This window comes from Halichoerus grypus, chromosome 4 (genome assembly GCF_964656455.1).
Source record: "Halichoerus grypus chromosome 4, mHalGry1.hap1.1, whole genome shotgun sequence".
Taxonomy (NCBI): Eukaryota; Metazoa; Chordata; class Mammalia; order Carnivora; family Phocidae; genus Halichoerus; species Halichoerus grypus.
The window spans coordinates 138,305,346-138,326,160 of NC_135715.1; the positions used below are offsets into that span (position 1 = coordinate 138,305,346).

General features: G+C 49.8%; 1 protein-coding gene and 2 long non-coding RNA genes across 3 annotated transcripts in view; 2 read left to right on the top strand and 1 right to left on the bottom strand.

Moving 5' to 3' along the window:
* Positions 1-2,189: 2,189 nt before the first annotated feature.
* On the top strand, positions 2,190-5,422 carry HOXD3 (homeobox D3). The gene is made up of 2 exons (XM_036074002.2): positions 2,190-2,789; positions 4,665-5,422. Exons 1-2 carry the CDS (start codon positions 2,249-2,251, stop codon positions 5,420-5,422), a joined length of 1,299 nt encoding a protein of 432 aa, XP_035929895.1. The 5' UTR covers positions 2,190-2,248.
* Positions 5,423-6,861: 1,439 nt separating this feature from the next.
* LOC118524061 (uncharacterized) overlaps positions 6,862-20,815 on the bottom strand; it is an 86,097-nt gene continuing 72,143 nt past the window's right edge. Inside the window, exon 4 of the long non-coding RNA XR_004911404.2 lies at positions 6,862-10,026. This is a non-coding gene — a long non-coding RNA (uncharacterized LOC118524061). The remainder of the gene's footprint in view (positions 10,027-20,815) is intronic.
* Positions 11,477-12,915, top strand: LOC118524062 (uncharacterized). The gene is made up of 3 exons (XR_004911408.2): positions 11,477-11,625; positions 11,812-11,893; positions 12,781-12,915. It is a non-coding gene; the product is annotated as an uncharacterized LOC118524062 (long non-coding RNA).

Genomic DNA, 20,815 nt, shown 5'->3' on the forward strand with positions numbered 1-20,815 from the left:
ACTGCCCTTGCTTCTGGGGCAGTAGACATTGGGGTGGTGGCTCATCATTGAGTGGGCCTTGAAATTCCTTAAGACAATGAAAACAGATGCAGGAGAACAGGCGCTGGGGTTTTTCATGAAGCTGCCAAGTATTTACACTTTTGAGACCCAGTACACAGAGCTTCTTCCAGGAATATGCCATAGGAACAAATATATATGTAAAGGCATCTGTTTCAAAGACCCGGTCAGTTCCTAAAGAAGCTATTTTAATGTGATTTGTCCACGTATTGAGATAAACTTGGTCAACCTGGGAGGTAAGGGGGGGGGGTATTTTGCTTCCACAGTTGTAAACGAAATGACAGAAGCAGCAGTGAGTTCTGGTGATCTGAGTGTCAAATGTGACCATTTTGACATCCAGAGGGCCCACGGATTAAGACTGGAACCAGGATCCCAGAAAAGTCCAGAAACAACTAAACCCAGAGTACCCAGTCCTTTGGCTTGGGAGCAAACACATAAATATTAGTCACAGGATGAGGATGTAACTTTCCATTTGATATTCAGGAACTTTAATAGTCAGAGGATGATATAGAAAATGAATGAAAAAGAAAAATTAAGACCAGCTTTGCTTAGGTAGATATCTTAACTGCATACATTTAAGGACAATAATAGAAACAATTCCTAAAACACATCCTGGTATTCTATTATCCCATTGAAAAGGGCCTGTGTCTTATCAAGATAAATGCCAGATTCACTTATATTTTAATACAAAATGGGCAACAATACTACCAAACAAAGGCTAATATGAAGAATTTTAAAAATTGGGCTCTTTGGTGAAAGTGGAGGATAAATGAGGGAAGGGAGGAGTGGTTTTGATCCTAGTGGTCAAATCCATTAGGCCACATAAGTTGTCTAGACAATGTGGTCCATCATGATGACCATGATGGAAGCCCAGGGAGTTTTGAGGAAGGAAAGGTGCCTGAAAGAGGAGATCAAGAATTAAGACCAGGGAGCTGACCTATGAGTTTTCTTTATCAAGCAGACAAAAGTGGTTGAATGGTATTAGTTATACTTTAACTCCTTAGGAGCCTTTCAGGAGAAGGGGGTGGGGTGGGTGAGAAGGAAAACCCCCATCAAGAATCAGAGGACACAAAAGGGATAGAGTTTTTCTTAGTTTTTTTCTTCTTATTCTAATTCTGGGTCCATTCATCATGGCAGAAGAAGTTCTCTCATTGGTTGTGGAGTGGGTGGAGGTGGGGTGCCATGGATGATCCAGAGCAGAGGTCAATAATAATATATATTTACACAATAGATGCAGGGTAAAAATGATAAAGTTATAATATAAAGCATTCTATGTTCACCCATGCTCCATGCATTCAAATTCTAAATCTAGTATCCATTTAAAAGTAGTGGAGGACAAAGTGAGGACTAGAAAAATGTAGACAAAAGAGAATAAACATTGTCTAACCTCAAAATAAGTTTGGGAGTCTAAGTGTTCTTGGTTTTTTATCTCCTAGTACATTTCACAGTGCTGACCCACAGAGTTCACTGGGCAGATTCTCACCCTGTCACTGGAAAGTGGACTACCGGGGTCTTCATGAAAGATGCTGTGATTTTGAAACCAGGTGGGGGAGATACTTTTTTTTTTCTTCTTTTTTTTGAGAGTTCTGGCTGTTCGGAGTGTGTTATAGAGCTTTCTTTTTTCATGAACACCCTGGGGTGTCCCAAAGATTGACTGATTGTTCCATCCACTCATTCATTCAACAAGCATTTACTGCACTTAACTAAGGCAGGGCACTGGGCTGGGTGTTAGGAATATATAGAAGAATAAGACACAGTCCTTGCCTGCAAGGGCCTCAAAGTCCAGCGGGAGAATCAGCCGTCAAAATGTATGAGGCCATAAGTGCTTTTCTATGTCATTTCAAAAGCTAAATTGACAATCTTGAAGAAAGAAAATAGTGTCTGGGCGGGGAGGAAGCCCCTTCTCTTGGATGGAGTTGAGCTCAAGGAAGGAAAGGGCTTTTCTTATGTTTATCAGACTTTTCCAAGGGTTCAAATAAGTTGAACTTCATAAAATCTCAGCTCCTCCCCCTAGGAAGTGGGTGGGCAGCAGAGAGCAGGCTAGTCTTCTATATTGACTGTCTTGTCAGTTACAGTCCCTCTGGGGCTTTCACTTTTCTTCTCCACAGGTCACCTGGAGCCTGGGGCCACCCCAGCCCTCTCAGGGCTCGGCAGACCTCAGAGGTGGTGGTGAAAGAGACAGTGGTGGTCAATGTTATTTGAGCCGGGTCGGCAGGCCCTGGAACTTCCTGAGTGCACGATGCAGAAGGCTGCTTACTATGAAAACCCAGGACTCTTCGGAGGCTACGGCTACAGCAAAGCCACTGACACTTACGGCTACGGCACCCCCCATCAGCCTTACCCACCCCCTGCTGCTGCCAACTCCCTGGACACTGATTACCCGGGCTCCGCCTGTTCCATCCAGAGCTCGGCACCTCTGAGAGCCCAAGCCCACAAAGGAACTGAACTCAATGGCAGCTGTATGCGGCCTGGCACTGGGAACAGCCAGGGTGGGGGTGGTGGCAGCCAGCCTCCCGGCCTGAACTCAGAGCGGCAGCCACCACAGCCCCCTCCTCCACCACCAGCCCTGCCCCCATCCTCGCCCACCAATCCTGGAGGTGGAGTGCCTGCCAAGAAGGCCAAGGGTGGGCCCAATGCTTCTGGCTCCTCAGCCACCATCAGCAAGCAGATCTTCCCTTGGATGAAAGAGTCCCGACAGAACTCCAAGCAGAAGAACAGCTGTACCACCGCAGGTCGCTCTCTGAGGGGGCCCATCCTGGGCTAAGTCCCCCAGAATGACCCCAAGAATCTAGCTCACCTAGGAAGCAAGAGACTCAGGGCGAGAAGTGCAGCTTTGGAGGCCATAGGTCTACACTTCTACTCATGCCGAAATGGCCTTTCTTTTCAGTGTCCCTGACCGGAGCCATACCCTTACAGGGACAGGGTGCTCCATTCCAGGCTGCTGGTGCCATTGCTGGACAAGGCCCACAGTTATGAATAGATAGCCTTTTCTTATATTGACCTAATGTCTGCTTTCTTGGGCTGTTGGTCATAACTCAGCTCCTTCTTCCATCCGACAGCTCTCCAAAACTTGAAGTCAGGTATCATGATTCTCCAAGCATGGGTTCTTATGTAGCCCATATCACACAAATCCCACTCCCTTAAATTGATGAAAACTAAAGTCTGTGGAATGTTAACATGGTTCCGTGTTAACAACCAGGCTAAATGCTTTACAAGCATTATCTAATTTAATTTTCCAAAGAACCCTTTGAGGTAGGTATATGATAACATCCCCATTTTACAGATAAGGAAACTGTTAGAGTTGCCCAAGATCACAAAGCCACAGAATGGCGCACTTGAATCCAACCAGAGGCTGCAACAACTAGCCATGGACTCTACTTGGTCTACCCCAGCCCAGTTCTCCCCATCCCAGCAAATCCACAATGGGGAGGGGTGTATCCTAGGGGAAGAGGATGTTCTCTGAAACAGGAACGGCCTTGGGTTTCTCTTCCTGAAAAGAGAGACCCTAGAGTTGAGATCTTCTGTGGATCCATTCAGGGTGTGTGGCAGAAGATGGGCAGGCCCAGGAGCTCTAAGGCCTGCTGCGTCTCTCTGCTTAGCCTGATTGGTTCCTAAAATTTCCTGGCCTTGTGTCCTTTGATGCAGTTTATCTTCAGGTAGACGAATTTACTTCCAGGTCCAGGGCTAGTTTGAGGCCTCGGATGTAACTAGCTTTTTATCAAGTCTCTGGTTTGCCTGCAACTCTCTGGGGCTTCGGCTCCTAGGGGGAAGTGCCTTCCAGCCTGTAAGCTTCTTCTGCCCCTCCTTCCCAGCTGCAAGCCCAGGCCCCTCCCTCCCCCGAGATATCCATTTGTACAACCAGGGAGGGAGCGGGCGAGCCGCGGAGAGGTGGCAGGGGTAGGGGAAACCAGTGTTGAGACTGCTGCTCCTAGCACGGAAATACTCAAAATGCACCCAGGCTGGGCTCGGAGCCCCTGAAAGTCAGGGGCAGTATTTTTATGGTTTATTACTTTTCTGAGTTGGGGTGCAGAGCCCTTGGGTGCAGCTGAGCTGGAGTGAGGTGCTAAGATCTCCACCCTCATTCTGTGCTTCCTGGGGTGCTTTGCCCAGGAGCCAGCCCCAGAGCAAGGCAGGGGAGGTGGGGGGGAGGGGGGGAGGTACAGGGGTGTGCCTTCCTCCCCCATCCCCCAGCAGAGGCTGGGGAGAGTGTTCAAAAGAAGTCTGGCCCTCCTTGAATGGGGGCTGGGAGGGGGTGCTAGGCCTTACCAGCTGCTACTAGCCTCTCATTAAACTCCTCCACAGCCTTAGCCTTAGGGACAGGATGATGGACTAGGCTGGAGGGGAGGGGGCGGCAGAGTGAATCGGACTTCAGAAGGCAGATTGGTGGTGGGGGGGGGGGTCAGGTGCAACTCCTAGGTAGGCCTGGGGCCTGTGAGGTCCCGCCAGGAGTCTCATCTCTCAGACGCCCCTCCCCCACTCCAGCCAGCATTAAGTGGGGGCCAGGGATGGAGGAAGAGAAGGGAGCCAGGGAAGCACCCTGCTCCGGCCCTGGGTGCCCATCCCCTCCCCTCCCGCTCAGCATCTCCTCTGTCTCCCTTCCTGTCCAGGAGAGAGCTGCGAGGATAAGAGCCCGCCGGGCCCGGCGTCCAAGCGGGTGCGCACGGCCTACACGAGCGCACAGCTGGTGGAGCTGGAGAAGGAATTCCACTTCAACCGCTACTTGTGCCGGCCACGCCGCGTGGAGATGGCCAACCTGCTGAACCTCACCGAGCGCCAGATCAAGATCTGGTTCCAGAACCGGCGCATGAAGTACAAGAAGGACCAGAAGGCCAAGGGCATCCTGCACTCGCCGGCGGGTCAGTCCCCGGAGCGCAGCCCGCCGCTGGGCAGCGCCGCCGGCCACGTGGCCTACTCCGGCCAGCTGCCGCCCGTGCCCGGCCTGGCCTACGACGCGCCCTCGCCGCCCGCCTTCGCCAAATCTCAGCCCAACATGTACGGCCTGGCCGCCTACACGGCGCCGCTCAGCAGCTGCCTGCCACAGCAGAAGCGCTACGCGGCGCCCGAGTTCGAGCCCCACCCCATGGCAAGCAACGGCGGCGGCTTCGCCAGCGCCAACCTGCAGGGCAGCCCGGTGTACGTGGGTGGCAACTTCGTCGACTCCATGGCGCCCGCGTCTGGGCCCGTCTTCAACCTGGGCCACCTCTCGCACCCGTCTTCGGCCAGCGTGGACTACAGCTGCGCCGCGCAGATTCCCGGCAACCACCACCATGGACCGTGCGACCCTCATCCCACCTACACAGATCTCTCGGCCCACCACTCGTCTCAGGGACGCCTGCCCGAGGCCCCCAAACTGACGCATCTGTAGCGGCCGCCACCGGCCCGAACTCGCGGCGCAATTACCTCTTTTGCTTTGGTGGCTGGGGTGGCGGGCGGGGCCCGCGGGGCAGCTCGGTGACCCCCTCCCTCGCTCTGGCCCGGTCGCCGCCTCCTGGGTCTCGGGCCAACGGCGGCCGAGACGCAGGCGACTGGGCCTCCCCTCCAGGCGCGCCCTTCTTTGGGTGACTCGCCATAAATCAGCCGCAAGGATTCTCCTCTGTAACCCTGACAGTGCCATATACTGCGGACCGAGGGACGCTAATCTGGTAATGGTGTCCCGAAGGTAAGTCTGAGATCCATCGGCGGCGCGCTCTGCAGAGGGACCAGCTCCCGGACAGCCCCGGGGCCTGGCCCGAGTCTAGCTTAGTTGCGGAGACCTTAATTTATATGCTCCTTCCCGTCCCGTAAGGATTGCAACGGACTCAACGATCTGTATTTATTATTTGAAGCGAGTCATTTCGTTTCCCTGATTATTTATCCTCGTCTTAATGTATTTATGTGTATATTTGTAGAATTCTCCAGCCAACCTTAGGAACGCGCTCCCAGGCCGCGGGGGCCACGTTTCACCTCTTTAGTCCCCTTGGTCTGAACTAGTTGAGAGAGTAGTTTTGAACAGTTGTAACCGTGGCTGGTGTTTGTAGTTGATGTAAAGGATTAAGACCGCAAATTGTCCTTCATGGGTAGAGTCAGGCGGCCCCGTGGCGTGGCACGACACCCGTTACTCATTTCTCAACAGCCGCAGCCCTCACCACTCGACACAGTGTATTGATTTCAAATTGTCTGGTACTATTTGAACAAATATTTAGAATAAAAAAATTTCTCAGTCCGAAGTGTATCTGTGTTAATCACGCACACTTGGAAGTAGATCACTCTGCCTTTTATCTTTCGCACAATCCCAGTAGAAGGCCCCCAAATAGGCTCTTTGATATATATATATTTTTTTCATTTATTTGGAATCTGGTACACGAATTGGTTCTGGGGATACTTGATTTCATTGCAGCATTGATCTTAGGGGGGAGAATCTGAGGGTGCAAGCCTAGAAATGTCCTGGACGGGATAATTTGGGTAGGGCTTTGTGCTGTGCCTGCTGTGCTGGTTCCACCACCCTCTTTTAGACACAAATCGACTTTTCTAGATTGCATTTACATTGGGGAGGCCAGCGCTCACTCTTCTGCGCTAATAAAACATAAACTTTAAGAGAAAACTGACAATCAAAGAAAAGACACAGGTTGTAAGAAGAACTGAGCTATGAAAAAGCTAAGGTGTACAAAAAGGAACGATCATTTGGAGACACGCACCTAAGCTTTTTCTCTAGGAAATGCTGTCAGGACTTTTTCCTTTACAATGGTTGGTGGTTCATTTCTAAAGTAAACAAACGTTCCCCCACAATGTAAAGTAATAAAAGTTTCATTAATGGAACATAACAAGTATAAACACCTTGTTTATTCCTGTCTCTTTGTACAAAACGGGCAAAAACATCTTCAAGGATTCATATCCATTTTGTAAATATTAGCGTGGCTTTAGCTAGGGGCAGACAACATCCACCCACTTCTCTATAAGGAGACACTTGGAAAGCGCCTTCAGATAAGGTTCAATTCTTTTGTATTTCAGCAAAGTTGGCCCACGCATCTCTATTTGGTTTGACAAATAATACAACTCCTACTACATCCCCCGTGACATGAGGTGAAATTCCCATTGTGTGGAAATAATTTAACTTCTAATCTTCTGGTGGAACAACAGTCGTTTCTATTTGGATGTTTGTGTTTCGCTAAATAATGATGGCTCAAATAATATTTAGTTTCCTTGTTCCTTTGTGCTGTTTTTAAAATGGCATGTTAGATTGGGGGTGGGAGGGGACTATCCTTTTGCTAAATTTGACTTTATCTGAGCAGGTTTAGAGTATACATGTTGTAGAAGTGTATCAACAGAATAAATGACTTCAACTGAAGGGATATTTTACCCACTTTCAAGGCTTAAAATTGTTTTCTATGGAATTTGCATCCATAGGCAGAATTTCTAATTGTCTTGTAAGAAATTATTTTTTAAGCTATTAGGAAGTCAAGAAGAGCTTGCTGCCTTGCAGGGATTACAACCACCTTTCTTAACTGGCTAAATATTAAATAGATGAATTATCAGGCTGTTTAGATTCAGCCCGGTTTTCCCTCATCTCCTCTTCCTACCATAAATAATAATAAAAATACATAATGCATTATGGCTCCAGGCGTTTTCCAGCGCGGTGTGTTACCGCAGGAGTATCTGCTGAGTCTGCGGGTGTCTGCGAAGGCCCCAAGTGTCATCTGCGGCTTAGGGTGTCATGGATTAGACTTTAAACGGTGTCTAGGCCGGCTGACATCAGCGTCCTCTCACACTGAGGCTCCAAAGAAGTGCGGGGTTGGGGGCTCCCTCTCGGGGCGGTTGCCCGGAGGCACCCCTCTCTAATGGGGTGGGGGAATTCGCTTGGGACAAATCGGCTTTCTCTCACCTTTGGAGAAAGGTTCCCCGAGGCTTCTGAGAATAGCTCGGATTCCTTCCTGCCATTGGCGTGAGTGTCATGTGATGGGCACACTCGGTCGCTCCTGGCGCGCGGAGGGTGGCGGGGGGCCCGGGTGGGGGTGAGTCTGGGTTGGCGCTTCCCGCGCGGCCGTCGGCCAGGGCGAGAGGGGGGCCTGCGGCACAGCCATTTAAAACTTCATAAATTATAAACAAGCCGCCTTGGCCTTCGCCATAAATTCTGCTCCTTTTGAGCCTGCAATTAGTGTTAGGAAGCACTGGAGTCTAAACACAACCAAACGCCCTCTGAAGGGCCCAACTGCCCAAGGTTGCACACGTCTATTTATTTCCCAGTACCACCCCCTCCGCACCCCGAGGCCTGCACACACTGTCGCCTCCTCCCCCGCCGGCGGTACACTCTCGGTAGGGTTCCCGCTCAGCGAGGGAGGGTCACAATAGCCGCTCTATCGGCGGAGGCGCCCGCCTCCTCCCTCCCCGGTCTCGGAAAAGCAGAGAAAGAAGAGAGTGGGGGAGGGGAGCACGGGCTGGGCAATGGCGCCCCAGGCCCAGGCCTCTCCGTCCCGGGGGAAGTGGGGGAGTGTGTGACCGGCAGCGGGAAGGGGCAAGTTGGCAGGCGAAGGGAACCTCCACCCTAGCCCGTGACTTCTGCCCGAGACAGGCTCGCCGGGGGTAATGGGGAGCGCCGCAAGGCCTCGAGGCTGCTGACCCCTCGCTGTCGGGCGCTGCGCTGAGGGCGCTAGGAGCAGCCTGGGCTTCCAGGAGCCTTGCGCTTCTGTGTGCGCAACTTCCCCATGGCCTCGGCTTCGGGTAAGGCCTCACAATAGCACCGGAGGGCCTACGCCGGGAGGAAGGGCCGGGCTTCGCTTTGGGTATTGGTCTCTGGGAGGTTACCTCGTTTGCTGCTCCAGGGGAGGAAGTGGCTCTCTGGCTCAGGCCTTGATCAGCTCCTTTTAATTTTTTTCCCTACAGAGACCGCTGAAGGGTGGAGTGGGGGGGAGGGGAGGGGTCAGGGAGGTTGTGCGGGATCCTCCTGAGGCTTGAAGAAAAGGGCTCAGAGTCTAAAACCCAGGCCCATGGATGGGGGTGGCAGCCGTTTGGGAGCCCCTGGTTGTTCTGTACAGGCAATCAAAGTGAATTAAAGCAGAGTAGAGAGGAGGCTGCACGATTTGCCCACTGAAGAACGGGAAGTGGGGGTGGGTAAAGAGATGTAGGCAGAAGGAGAGCTTGCCCTGGCTACCAGGAGAAACTCAGGATCCAGCCTGGAGTGGGGTAAAGAGACCCAACTGAGCTAGCCAGGGGTGTGGGGTAGTTGCAGAGGAAAGGTCTGAAGAGTAGTCCTGGCCCCTGGATAGGTGGTAAGAATGGGCGATTAAGTAAATGTTCTGCCTCCTGGCTTTCAGACCTCAGCCTCAACCAGGGACCTGACAGAAAAAAATCCGCCTCTGATGAATCATTAAGTTAAGCATCCATTTGTACCATCTCTTTGTATAGGCTTTCAAATGAGAGAGAGAGAGAGAATATAGAATGAGTACTTTCCCCCCTGGTGCAGCCCCAAGCCTAGTCCCTATCAGAGACACATCAGCCAAATTGGTTTCCTAGGCCCCAGAGGCTGCTAACCTTGCTGAACAGGATTTTTTGAATTTCTATCTGTAAGGAGTATTAAAAGATAGTGATTACCTACGCTAGCTACTCATTTCTCCTCCTCTGCCCCCCATTCTGTACCGGCCAACCCACCCTTGAGTGAAGTGCATCTCCTCAGCCATAAGTCTTGGGAGCCTAGGCTCTCCATCTGTTGAGGTTTTTCATTAGGGAGGGTGAAGAGGATATGTGTGGGTGTACGTTTGAATAACAAAGAAGAAACCCAACATTCTAATGAAAAGTGTTTCTCTGCTTGACCTGGAGGAGCCAGAAGCTTGTTTACACTCAGTACTCAAGGGACAGTCACGGGCCTGTTTGGCTTTATCCTCAGAATTCGTTGAAACTTTCTCTTGAAGTAAAGAATTGGTTAATCCTAGTTACAGATCCACGAAGGTCCTCTTCATCTGGGAGTTCTTGGCATTACTTTGGTCCTTCTTTCAGAAACTGTAAGAAAAAAAAATAGGATGAATCGAAGTTTGTGAGTATTAAATAAAAATACAAAGAGGGGCAGAAGGCCCCACAGGCCTACAGCCTCACCACTTCCGGGCACTGCAACTTCCCAGAGAGGATATGGCTACTGCCTGGGTGAGTACACTTATCCCTAGACACTTTGGGCACAGCTGAGACTGAGTCGCAGCCATACCCTCACCAGCTATAAGGACTAGCTCACTTAGATCTCTCTTGCGGAGAGCCTGGGTGGAGAGAAAAAAAGACTGGGTAGGTGAATCCTCTGTACTCACAGCATTGGTGGTGCTGGCGGTCAAGATCATCCCAGAGGGTGAAATCTTAGTTTTCATTGTTCCCTTGTCTTCGGTCCAGTTACAAAGGCCCTTATCTTTGGGGCCCAAAGTTGGTACCGAATGATTACCTATACCTGACCTAAAGCCCATGCCTAAACACTTCCCTCAGGTCTCATAACCACTTGGCAAGTTGGAATAGTACAAAGGTACTTCAAGGACCCACTTTCAGGCCAGGTCCAGCCTGAAGCACAGTGAACAAAAGGTTTTCCCACATGAAGGAAGAAGAAATGAAAATGGATGTCCAGTCATTTACAGTAGCAGAAGAAGGCAAAAGTTCCCTTTTTTTTTTTAATTTTATTTATTTGACACAGAGAGAGAGAGAGCACAGAGTGAGAGTGTGAGAGAGAAGCAGAGTCCCCACTGAGCAGAGAGCCTGACGTGGGGCTCGATCCCAGGACCCCCAGATCATGACCTGAGCCGAAGGCAGACGCCCAACCGTCTGGGCCACCCAGGTGCCCCAAAAGGTCCCTATTTGTGGCAAAATATCTTGACTGGTTCCGATAGCTAATCTGGATCATTTTTATGGAAGAATATTATCTGGAAAATAATGAAAATAGGATTTTAACATTAGTAAGAGCCCAAGGAGGAGACTTTCATTTAAATCAGGACTCATGGAGAACCCTGATGGTACAGACGAAATGTTTTTACTGGGAAAGCAGACCTAAAACCAGGCCAAGACGACCTGTTGGGCCAGGGCCTTTTTGAAGGAAGGGAGAAGAGGTCGCTGACTTAGGAGGAGCCGGGGCGAAGGCCCTTTGATGACTCTATTGTTCCAAGCGCTGCCCAACGAATAGCGCATGCCTCCCAGCCTCCTCCGCAAGGGCAGAGCGGGAAACCGGGTGGGTTGCGCGGCGCTCAAGGTAGTCGAGCTGGCACCAACCTCCCTCCGCCTCGTCTGCGGCCCCCTGGGGCAGCAACGACGCGCCGTTCCCGTCGCAGGCACAGAACACACAAAGGAAGCCCCCACCCGTCCTCAGACGTGGGGACACTCTGGGGAGGAGGCTGGCGTGGACCCCGAGTCTGAGCACCTCCCTCGCCCGCGGGGAACAATAGCCGCCGCCTGCCCCGGGCGGCCCGGCGGTCGCGCGGCACAAAGGCCGTCTCGGGGCCGCGCCAGCATGTGACGCGCGCGCGCTCGGCGCTCGCCCGGCCTGCTGCAGGGCTCAGTCAGCACCGAGCCGGAGCCGCCGGGCCGCGGCCAGGCTGCCGGAATCCACCTGGCACACTTTCGGAAAGACAAACGGTGAGTTAATCACCCCACAGGCTGGCGGCCGCGTCCCCTCTCGCCAGCGAGGAGGCCTGGGGAGGGGGCTGGGGTGAAGGATTTCTGTGTGTGTGTCGAGGGTTGGGCGGGGGGTGGGGGGCGGCGGGAGAGGTTAGTCCTATTAAGAATTCATCAATCACCCGGTGTGCACTTATCGCTCGACAGCGGTTCCTCCTACTTCAGAGCAAGTCCCGGCCAGCTGGGAGCCGACCAGAAACCGCAAGCGGAGGAGACGCAGGCACGCGGGGTGAGCGCTCACGGAGGGTGCGACGCCGCCCCACGCCCTGCGGCGCGAGGCCGGTCACCCCCCGCGCTCCGGGTCCCTACTGCCGCCTGCCGGCCCCGCCCTCGGACCGCTGGCGGCCCACCGCCCTCCCAAGAGGCGGGCCCCAGCGCCCGTCCCGGACGCACGGTGGCTCGGTATCCCCAGCCCCACACAAGCGCCGCTTCCTCCCTCCCCCGTCACACCCTCAGCGCTACTCCACGCCACAACTCCATCTCTTGCAAGACAGAACAAGAAAAATCCCAATGGGTCTGAAGGTTTTTGCAGACACACAAAAAAGGCTCCCAAGGGACTAGGATTCAGGGAAGGGGCGGAGCTAGTTTCGTTCTTATTTACCTGCAGGACTAATTTGTGTGGGAGGAAGCAGGATAACACCCCTGTTGAACTTGGAACTAAACTTGAATGCCATATAAAAAGAACAATAAAAATACACTTAAGATACCAACCACAATGATATGCCTTTCCTCTCTTGTCTGGTGTGAAGGAAGGACTGGAATATTTTTACATCAGCTCTTTTGGGGTCATTTTAGAAATACCATAAAGGGATAGACTAAGAGATAGACTGCAAACGGCGCGCAGGGCGGGGGGGGGGGGCATTAGCATTAGAGCGGTTTAGCGCGGGAGGGCTTGGGTAAGTGGGTGGTGAAGCATTCTTATACCCCTTCTTGAGTGGTATTTGTAGTTCTGTTTGTAAATTCTAAGAAAGTTCCAGGCTACCCCCTCTTTTATTCTTTGTCTGAGTGACATCAGCTGAGAAATTTCTGGAGTTAGTTAAGTGTTGCCTCAGCCTATAGGAAAGAGCCTCTGAAAGACAGAAAATCCCAACTCCCCCCTCCCCTCTTCTCTTTCAGCCTCCTCTTGGGTGGAAATGAACTTGCTTTGGAGAGATGTTCTACTATCATTTTGCTTTAGATAGATACAAGCTGAAGCATTAAGCCTTGCACAGTGTTCTGAACTCATTAAGCAATTAAAATACTGGTCCTGTTGTCCTTGGCTCAGAGTGTGTCCTTCTCTCCTTGCCTTTCAGCAATACCTACTGAACAGCTCCTGTGGGCACTGTGCTGGGCTCTGAGATATAAAAATGAGTCACTAATAGTGTGCACCTTTTCATCTACCGGGGGAGAAAAAGAATCCTAAAACAGTGTGACAGATGCTATAACACAGGTGTGACCAAAATGTTCCTGGAATAAAGAGAAGGAGCCTCTAACATTACTGTAGTGTCAAAAAAAGTCTTCTCAGGGGAGGTGAATTTGGGTTCCTGAAGTATGAGTTTTTTAGGAAGGAAGAAGAGACATACCAGGCAGAATGAGCAGCACATGCAAAGCAAGAAGGGAAGAAAGCAAGGTCTTGGCCTGGAACAAGAAGAATCCTTTGGAATAGAACATCTGGCTGGAAAGAGAGGTTGTATGGGGTTCATGGAAAGGAGTCTGGACCTGATCTGTAGGCAGTGGGAAGCCACTGAAAGTTTTAAAGTGGGATGTGAGGTTATGTATTGGAAACTTCCTCTTTGGGATACTGTGTCTGACTGGAGAAAGCAGAGATAGGAGGCAAGAAGGAAAAAAAGGGAGGCTGCTGCAATAATCCAGCATAGAGAGGAACTAAGATAATGATGATGAAGAGGAAAGACATTTAGGAGGACAAATTCACAGGACTTGGTGATAACTGGATGAGTGAAAGAGGAGTTACAGCTATTAATCCCTAGGTTTCTATTTAGAGGACCTGAGTAGGTACTCAGGTCATTCACCAAAATGAATACAGGAGGGGGAAGAGAATACTTTGCAGGGGAAACTAAAGAATTCAGTTTTAGGTCTACATTGTGTTTTCTGTTTTGCTAACTGATACACTGTATGACCCTAAACAATTCACTTAATCTTTCTGGCTTTCAGTTTCATCACCAATGTAACAATCAATAGGTATCTATCTCAGAAGTTTACCGTGTGTGTGTGTGTGTGTGTGTGTGTGTGTGCGCGCGCGCGCGCGCGCACGCGCGCATGTGCACATGCCCACATTAGGAATTACCTTCACCAAGTCCAAGTGAGTGTCCTATGCAAAGCTAAAACCTAGGGAAAACATCCTCTTACCCACACCATGCTAATCAAAACTTAGATCCTGGGTGGCCAGTGAGAAATAAGTCTCAGGAAAATTAAAAACAACACCCTCCTGCTTCCCAGATATTGAATCCAACTAATGCTTTGGACTAGGTCAGATCATATTGCTAATTAGAGCTCCTCTGCTTCCGGAGGGTACTCTCCAGGGACACATGCAGAAATGTGGTCCTGGTATCAGACCACTAAAGAGGAGGCCTCTTAGCAGATGTCGGAAAGCTTTTTTATATCATGTGTCTTTCAGGGAATGCTTGAAGCCACCCACTCTCTTTGAACCTCCTTAGGCTTCCTTGTGACACAGTGCAGTATGGGAAAGAGTGTTGGAACATCTGACCTTGGCCATTTACACTGGATGTAATGACAACAAGTAGTTTATCTTTTCTGTGTCAGTATTACCATTTGTAAAATAGAATTATGAAAGGATCAAACAAGATAAGGAAGAATGGCATTTCTGGAGATGCTCTAAGGGTAAGCAAGAGGTATTATTTTTTACTTATTGGATGGCAAAAATAAAAAATTTTACTATCCCACTGAGGTGGCAAGAGCATAGGGTAACAGGAATTTTCTTATGTTGCTAGTAGAAGGGTAAATTGATTCACTTCTAAAGAGAGCAATTTGGCATTTTGTATCAAAACTGCCAGTGCACATACTTTTGACTAAGTAAGTCCATGTCTGGGAATTTTTCTAATAGGTCAAAAACTTGAACATGTGTTTGTAATAGCAAAAGACTGAAAATAAGCAGGAGCCTTTCTATCCCCATTGATAGGGGATTAGTTAAAATTGTGGTAGGTATGTACAGTAGAACAGCATGAAATTGTAAAAGTAAACCAGGAAGTTCTGTATGCATTTATATGAAATGATCTTCAAGATACAATAGGGGAGGGTGCCTGGGTGGCTCAGTCGGTTAAGCATCTGCCTTCAGCTCAGGTCATGATCCCCAGGGTCCTGGGATCAAGTCCCACATAGGGCCCCTTGCTCAGCGGGGAGCCTGCTTCTCCCTCTGCCTGCCACTCTCCCCTGCTTGTGCTAGCTCTCTCTCTCTCTGACAAATAAATAAATAAAATCTTAAAAAAAAAAAAAAGATACAATAGGGGGAAAAGCATGGGGCCAAATGAGCCTGTCTAATATGCTACCATCTATGCAAAAAAAATGTGGGGGAATTTATAGATAGATGGAGATGTATAAAGTATCTCTGGAAAGGCAAAAGAAACTAATAACTTATGTGAAGGGGATCTAGGTGGCTGAGGACAGGGGTGGGAGAAAGATTTTCACTGCATACCATTGTGTACCCTTTGAATCTTGAACCACATAAACCTGACCTGGGTGCACCTGTGTGTGTTCACACATGTCCTAAATTTGTACTATCCAGTTACATTAATCTAAGGTTATTTCTTGTTTTGATCCCCCAGGGATCAAGCTCAGCAGGAGATGAGGGGATCCTTTACCCTTGCTTGGTGGAAGGGGTGAGAACCCAGATCCTCTCTGCCTTCTCCTGCAGGAGTAGCTCAAGGTGTGGCCTCAGAATCCTGGAGCACAAGTTTAGCAAACAAATTGCAAAGGGGGTGGGGCAGCCACACCGGCTGTAGGGCCTCCCAGAAACAAGGGTGTCTCCTTGAACACTGCTCTGTTGCTCAGCACTGAGGCTGCCACAGTGTGGAGGAGGGGCGGCTTTACTCTTCCCTTTTTGTAAACTGTGGACAGGCAGCAGACTGTGGACGGTCGGGAGACCCAAGTTAGTTTCCTCATTTTTTGCAGGACGGTTTTGTGTTTTAACCTTTGAATAAGGTGACTTCCTTTCTGAAATGAGGGGTTCAATGTCACTTGTCTCTAAGGAGCCTTCTTGCATTGATATTTTATGATATGAAAGGTCCATTTTTAGCCAAAGGAAGAGTTAGTTACAGCTTAGGCCAACAGACATTTCATCCCCTCTGGATCCCAGGAGCTCAAATGCTCATTCCAGACAATTTGGGAGAGGTGGAAGGAAAGAAGAGTTGGCTCCTCCCTCTTGAGACGCCCCCATTCTTACTGCTTCCTTCTTTCCATTACCTCAAAACCACTCTAAAGTTTCTCTGAGGAGACTGGGAGAGAAAAAACCCTTTCACTTCCTACCTTGCTAGCATCCGCAAAGCCAAGTTAGGAAAGTGGCAAGGAGCAGAAGCCGGGTCTCTGCAAAGCACTATTTTGTCAGCAAAACTTGGGAAACTCCTACTTAAGGATATTTAGGAAACTTCACCCCAACTAGACTCAGGTTTGGCTTTAACATTCTCTGCCCCTACCACCCAACAGGCTTCTGAACATTGTTCAGGTTTACTCATGTTCTAGTTAGCAATGAGTTCTCATGGTGCTGGTCAAGGGCCCCTCCTACAGAATCACCCCTCTCTCCCTACATTGCCCACCCCAAACCAGCTCCTGAAACAGAAATTCTCAAAGTATGGTTCCAAAGAACCTTGCTTTAGAATCACCCAAGAGGCTTATTAAAACTCCTACCGGAGTCAGTATATTGGATTAAAATCTCTTGGGTGGGCTCAGGAACCTGCACTTTTAAAGAAGCTTCTATGATGATTCCTACCCACATGAAGTGGTTTTGGGAGCCAATAATCTAGGGATATCCTTTAGCCAATATTAGTCATGGTAAAAACACACCATTCTTAGGGTGCCTGGGTGGCTCAGTTGTTAAGCGTCTGCCTTCGGCTCAGGTCATGATCCCAGGGTCCTGGGATCAAGCCCTGCATTGGGCTCCCTGCTCTGCAGGAAGCCTGCTTCTCCCTCTCCCACTCCCCTGCTTGTTTCCCCTCTCTGGCTGTGTCTCTCTGTCAAATAAATAAATAAAATCTTAAAAAAAGAACAACAACCCACCATTCTGTCCATTTTTACTTCTGTCCAACAAACCTTTCTTGGATGTTTACTGTGTGCCAGGCAAGGGCTTGACCCATGAGGCTTCCATTCACAAAGCTCTCAGGGAAAGGCACAGCACTCTAAACTTTTTCCTCAGGGAGGGTCATGTGAACAAGCTTCTGACAGGTTTAAAATTCTTGTCCTTAGGATCCCTTTCACCCCCACTTCCCACGGAAGACTGAGGGCTGCTGCAGAGAACTACAAATCTTGCTTAAGAGAAAACCCCACCTCCCCCTCTGCTTTTCACCCCAACAAGCAAGAGCCTTTCTATCCTTTGGGGCTGTGGAGCCAAGAGTTTGCATGTCTCAAAGCATCTCCAAGGGGTAACATGATGAGGCTTGTGGAGAGGGGTTGCAAGAGACTTCTTAGGAACAACTGTAAACACACAGAAGTCCAGAGTGCCACCCTCCATCACTTCTGTCTTCTGTCTGCAGGAAAAAAGGCTTGTAGCTCGAATGGGAGACAAAGGTTGTCATGGGGGTGGGGGTGGGGGGTGGCTGCCTTGGTTAGCAGTATGGGAGAGATTTCAAAGCATTCCTACATCAAACACAACCTGGCAATCAGGCCCCTCTGCTGTCACCTCCTGCTGAGAACTCACAGCACCAGGACCTAGCAGGGCAAGTGACCCTTGGGAATTCATGACTTGAACAAGCAATAAAATTAGTAAGACATTTCTCTCATACCCTGTGAACATCTAGGAGACAAACTTTAAAGGTACTCAAAGTATCCTATGTTCACACTTTCTACATACATTTCCTCCAATAATATCTTCCAATCTCTCCTTAGAAAATTATAGATTCCGATTCTTCTGGAGTAGATTTATAGTATAGCTGAGACTTGTGCCAGTAATGAATCTCTTGTTCCTTTGGCTTGAGAATATCTTTTTTTGCAGCCTAGACCTCCCCTAACAAAACATTCGTACACAGTAGGTCCTTGGCAAATGTTGAATCTGAGTCTGAGATAGCCAGAGTCTTGACTCCAATCTAAGCAAGTCAAGAACCAGTCCAGGAGTGGAGATGGCAACTCTGGGCCCCAAGGTGTAGGATATGCCAAAACCTGAGAGACTAAAGGGAGTAGAGAGGACGAACAGAACGCAGCTCTCTGTAAGCAATTATCAGAGAACTACAATTGGGTCTGAACAAATATTGAATACCTCACCCACCCACTCTCACCTATAGTTTTGAAAACAAAACAATGCAATTAAAAAAAAATCTCATTCTCTTTTAGGACATTTTCTTCCATCCGCAGAAGTTCAATCTCTAGGGCGCCTGGGTGGCTCAGTTGGTTAAGCGTCTGCCCTTGGCTCAGGTCATGATCCCAGGGTCCCGGGATCAAGTCCCGCATCAGGCTCCCTGCTCAGCGGGGGGCCTGCTTCTCCCTCTCCCTCTGCCTGCCACTCTGCCTACTTGTGCGCTCTCTCTCTATCTCTCTGTCAAATAAATAAATAAAATCTTAAAAAAAAAAGTTCAATCTCTAAAATTTTGCTTCAGGGAAATAGTGTGGACAGCTTATGGGCGCATCAAAATCAATGCTTAATTGTGACAGCAAGCACCCAACCTTTGCTCCCAATGCTTAGCAGCAGAAACCTGGTCCCTGTTGCAATGAAGTTTGCCAAGGCACCTAGGCTGCCTGTTTTTCCTGAAACCTTAGAGCAAAGGTGCTTAATATGATAGGTTTTGGTCAGACTTGCCAGACAATCAGGCCGGATTTTCTGTCCTACATCCTGAGTTGCAGCCAGCTGGATGTCTTCTCCAGAGAGGTTTACAAGGCCATCCTCCTTCCTGACTTGCTGGGGCCTCTGGGCCTAGGAGCTGTGATTAAATGAGTACCTTCTGAGAGAAAGACTTATAGTTTTGAGATAGGAGTGTGCACACTGGGTCATTATGCTGGTAAAAATTGGCTATTAAAGTCTAGCCAGGGGTGAGTGAAGTGTTATGTGACCCCAGCAGCATCTGAGTTGCTGATATTTTTGTATTAAGAGCACAGAGTGAGGGACAGCAAGGAAATACTTCTACATATGAAGCCTGAGCTAGCTCTGAAGAGCTCTATCATTTCCTGATCAGGGAGCTAAAAAAGAGCTTCTATTTTTCTCTTTCAAAAGACTATTTAGGACCTTTGTCATCTGATTGGCTATAGGAGAAAACTGAAGTAGCAACATCAAGTTTGAAGGGCGATTTTCAGCACAGGATTCTATTTCCCAATCAAGTCCAAGAAATCCAGCAGGGTAGGAACCCCAGACCTGTTAGTTTTGTGCTCATTCCTAGGTGTGTACTCTCTACCTACCCCCTCCCCACCTTGGCTCAACTTCAGTTTCACCAGCAACACGTTTGGTGTGGCTTTGTTTATTCACAAGTTCACATCCCAGTAAGGGACTGGCTCCCTGGACTGTGATGGCTCCTACTTTCCAGGCTTCCTCAGAGCGGAATTTTAGGCAAGGACTCAATCGCTCTTTCATGACAAGTGGATCAGTAAAACAATAATAAAACCTCTGTCACCATAACTAAGAGGCTATAATAGATCAAATTCTCAAGGGCACTTGAATAAGCCAAGAGTAGACCCTATTCACACAGTTTTAGGAAACCACTCTCTTTCATGACTGCTGTGTGTAAATAACATTTATTTATTTAATTTGTTATTTTCCTACAGCCCCAAAGAGGAAAACATTACAAGAAATGTTCAAGGAAGTTGGAAAATTTGTCAACGTAAAGCTTGTCTTTGTAACCCTTCTACTCTTCATTTCCTGTGCCAGTTGCACTTTTATTTCCCGTCTCTCTACGCTCAGTAAACAAAACCATATTATCAAGGGAAGGACGTGAGCCCATTAACATTGTGAGCCCTCAGATTTCACTCGCAAGAGACGACGCAGCACTTATCTGATGGAATAGAAGCTTTAATTGCTTCGAGGTACAAGCCCGTCCAAACCTCTGAGATCTGACCGGTCCCTGGGAAGCCTTTGCGCCCTGGAGCCAAGCGCCTCAGAGAGAACGTGCGCCGCCCCAGCCGCGGGGCGGGTGCCAGCCTCCCCGAGAGGAGCACTGGCGTTCCACCACAAGGGCAGAGTCTTTAGTTGGACAGCCTAGTTAGAGGGGGAGATCTGGTAAATTTCCCCACAGGGCAGAAACCTCATCTTTTGTCCAAATCAAAACCTGGCGCCCCAACACGCACCCTTATCACGCCGCCACAAATGGAAGGAACGCGAACTGAAGGGATGCTGCGAAGTAACGTGAAAATCTAGTCTAAACGTGAAGATTTTGTGCCGCCCCAGGTACACAGCACCCAGGGCATACAATTTAGTCCCATGAATCGGAGGCAGGGAGAAAACGAGGGAAAATTAAGCCTGTACTCTAGGTTTAGGAGAGGGGTAACACCAGTGCCGGGAAAACCGAAAGCGCATAGGACTCAGAGACGGAGAGGAATACTTTACCTTCCCGGGGGAAAAGGCTATGAGCAGTCCCCACAGGCTGAAGTCCACGCTTCTTTTTAACCCCTTCCCCACCTTAGTGCCCACAATCCGCAACCGAGGGGTCAGCCACCCACCGATCCAGAAGACCAAGCTTCTCCTCCCCCTCTGTCCTCACGCGAGCGGCCAGTTTTGCCTTTCTCCTCCCGCTTCGTCCAGTACCTGTCCGGGCAGCAGGCGTCCTGCGCTCTCGCCCCGCCCTTCCCCAGGCCGCCCGTGGGCCGCGCCGGCTCCCTCCCGGGCCGGGGAGCGGGGGGTGCTGGACGGCGGCCACCCGCAGGTTTGGCAAAGTTGGCGGCGGGGCAGGCGCGTGGAGCCGTGCGCCAGTCGGGACCCCGGCCGTGCGGGGCAGGCGCCCATTGGCCGGCCAGCGCCACGTGGCCACCCCCGCCGCTATATTAGGCCACTATTTACCTCGGGCTCGCT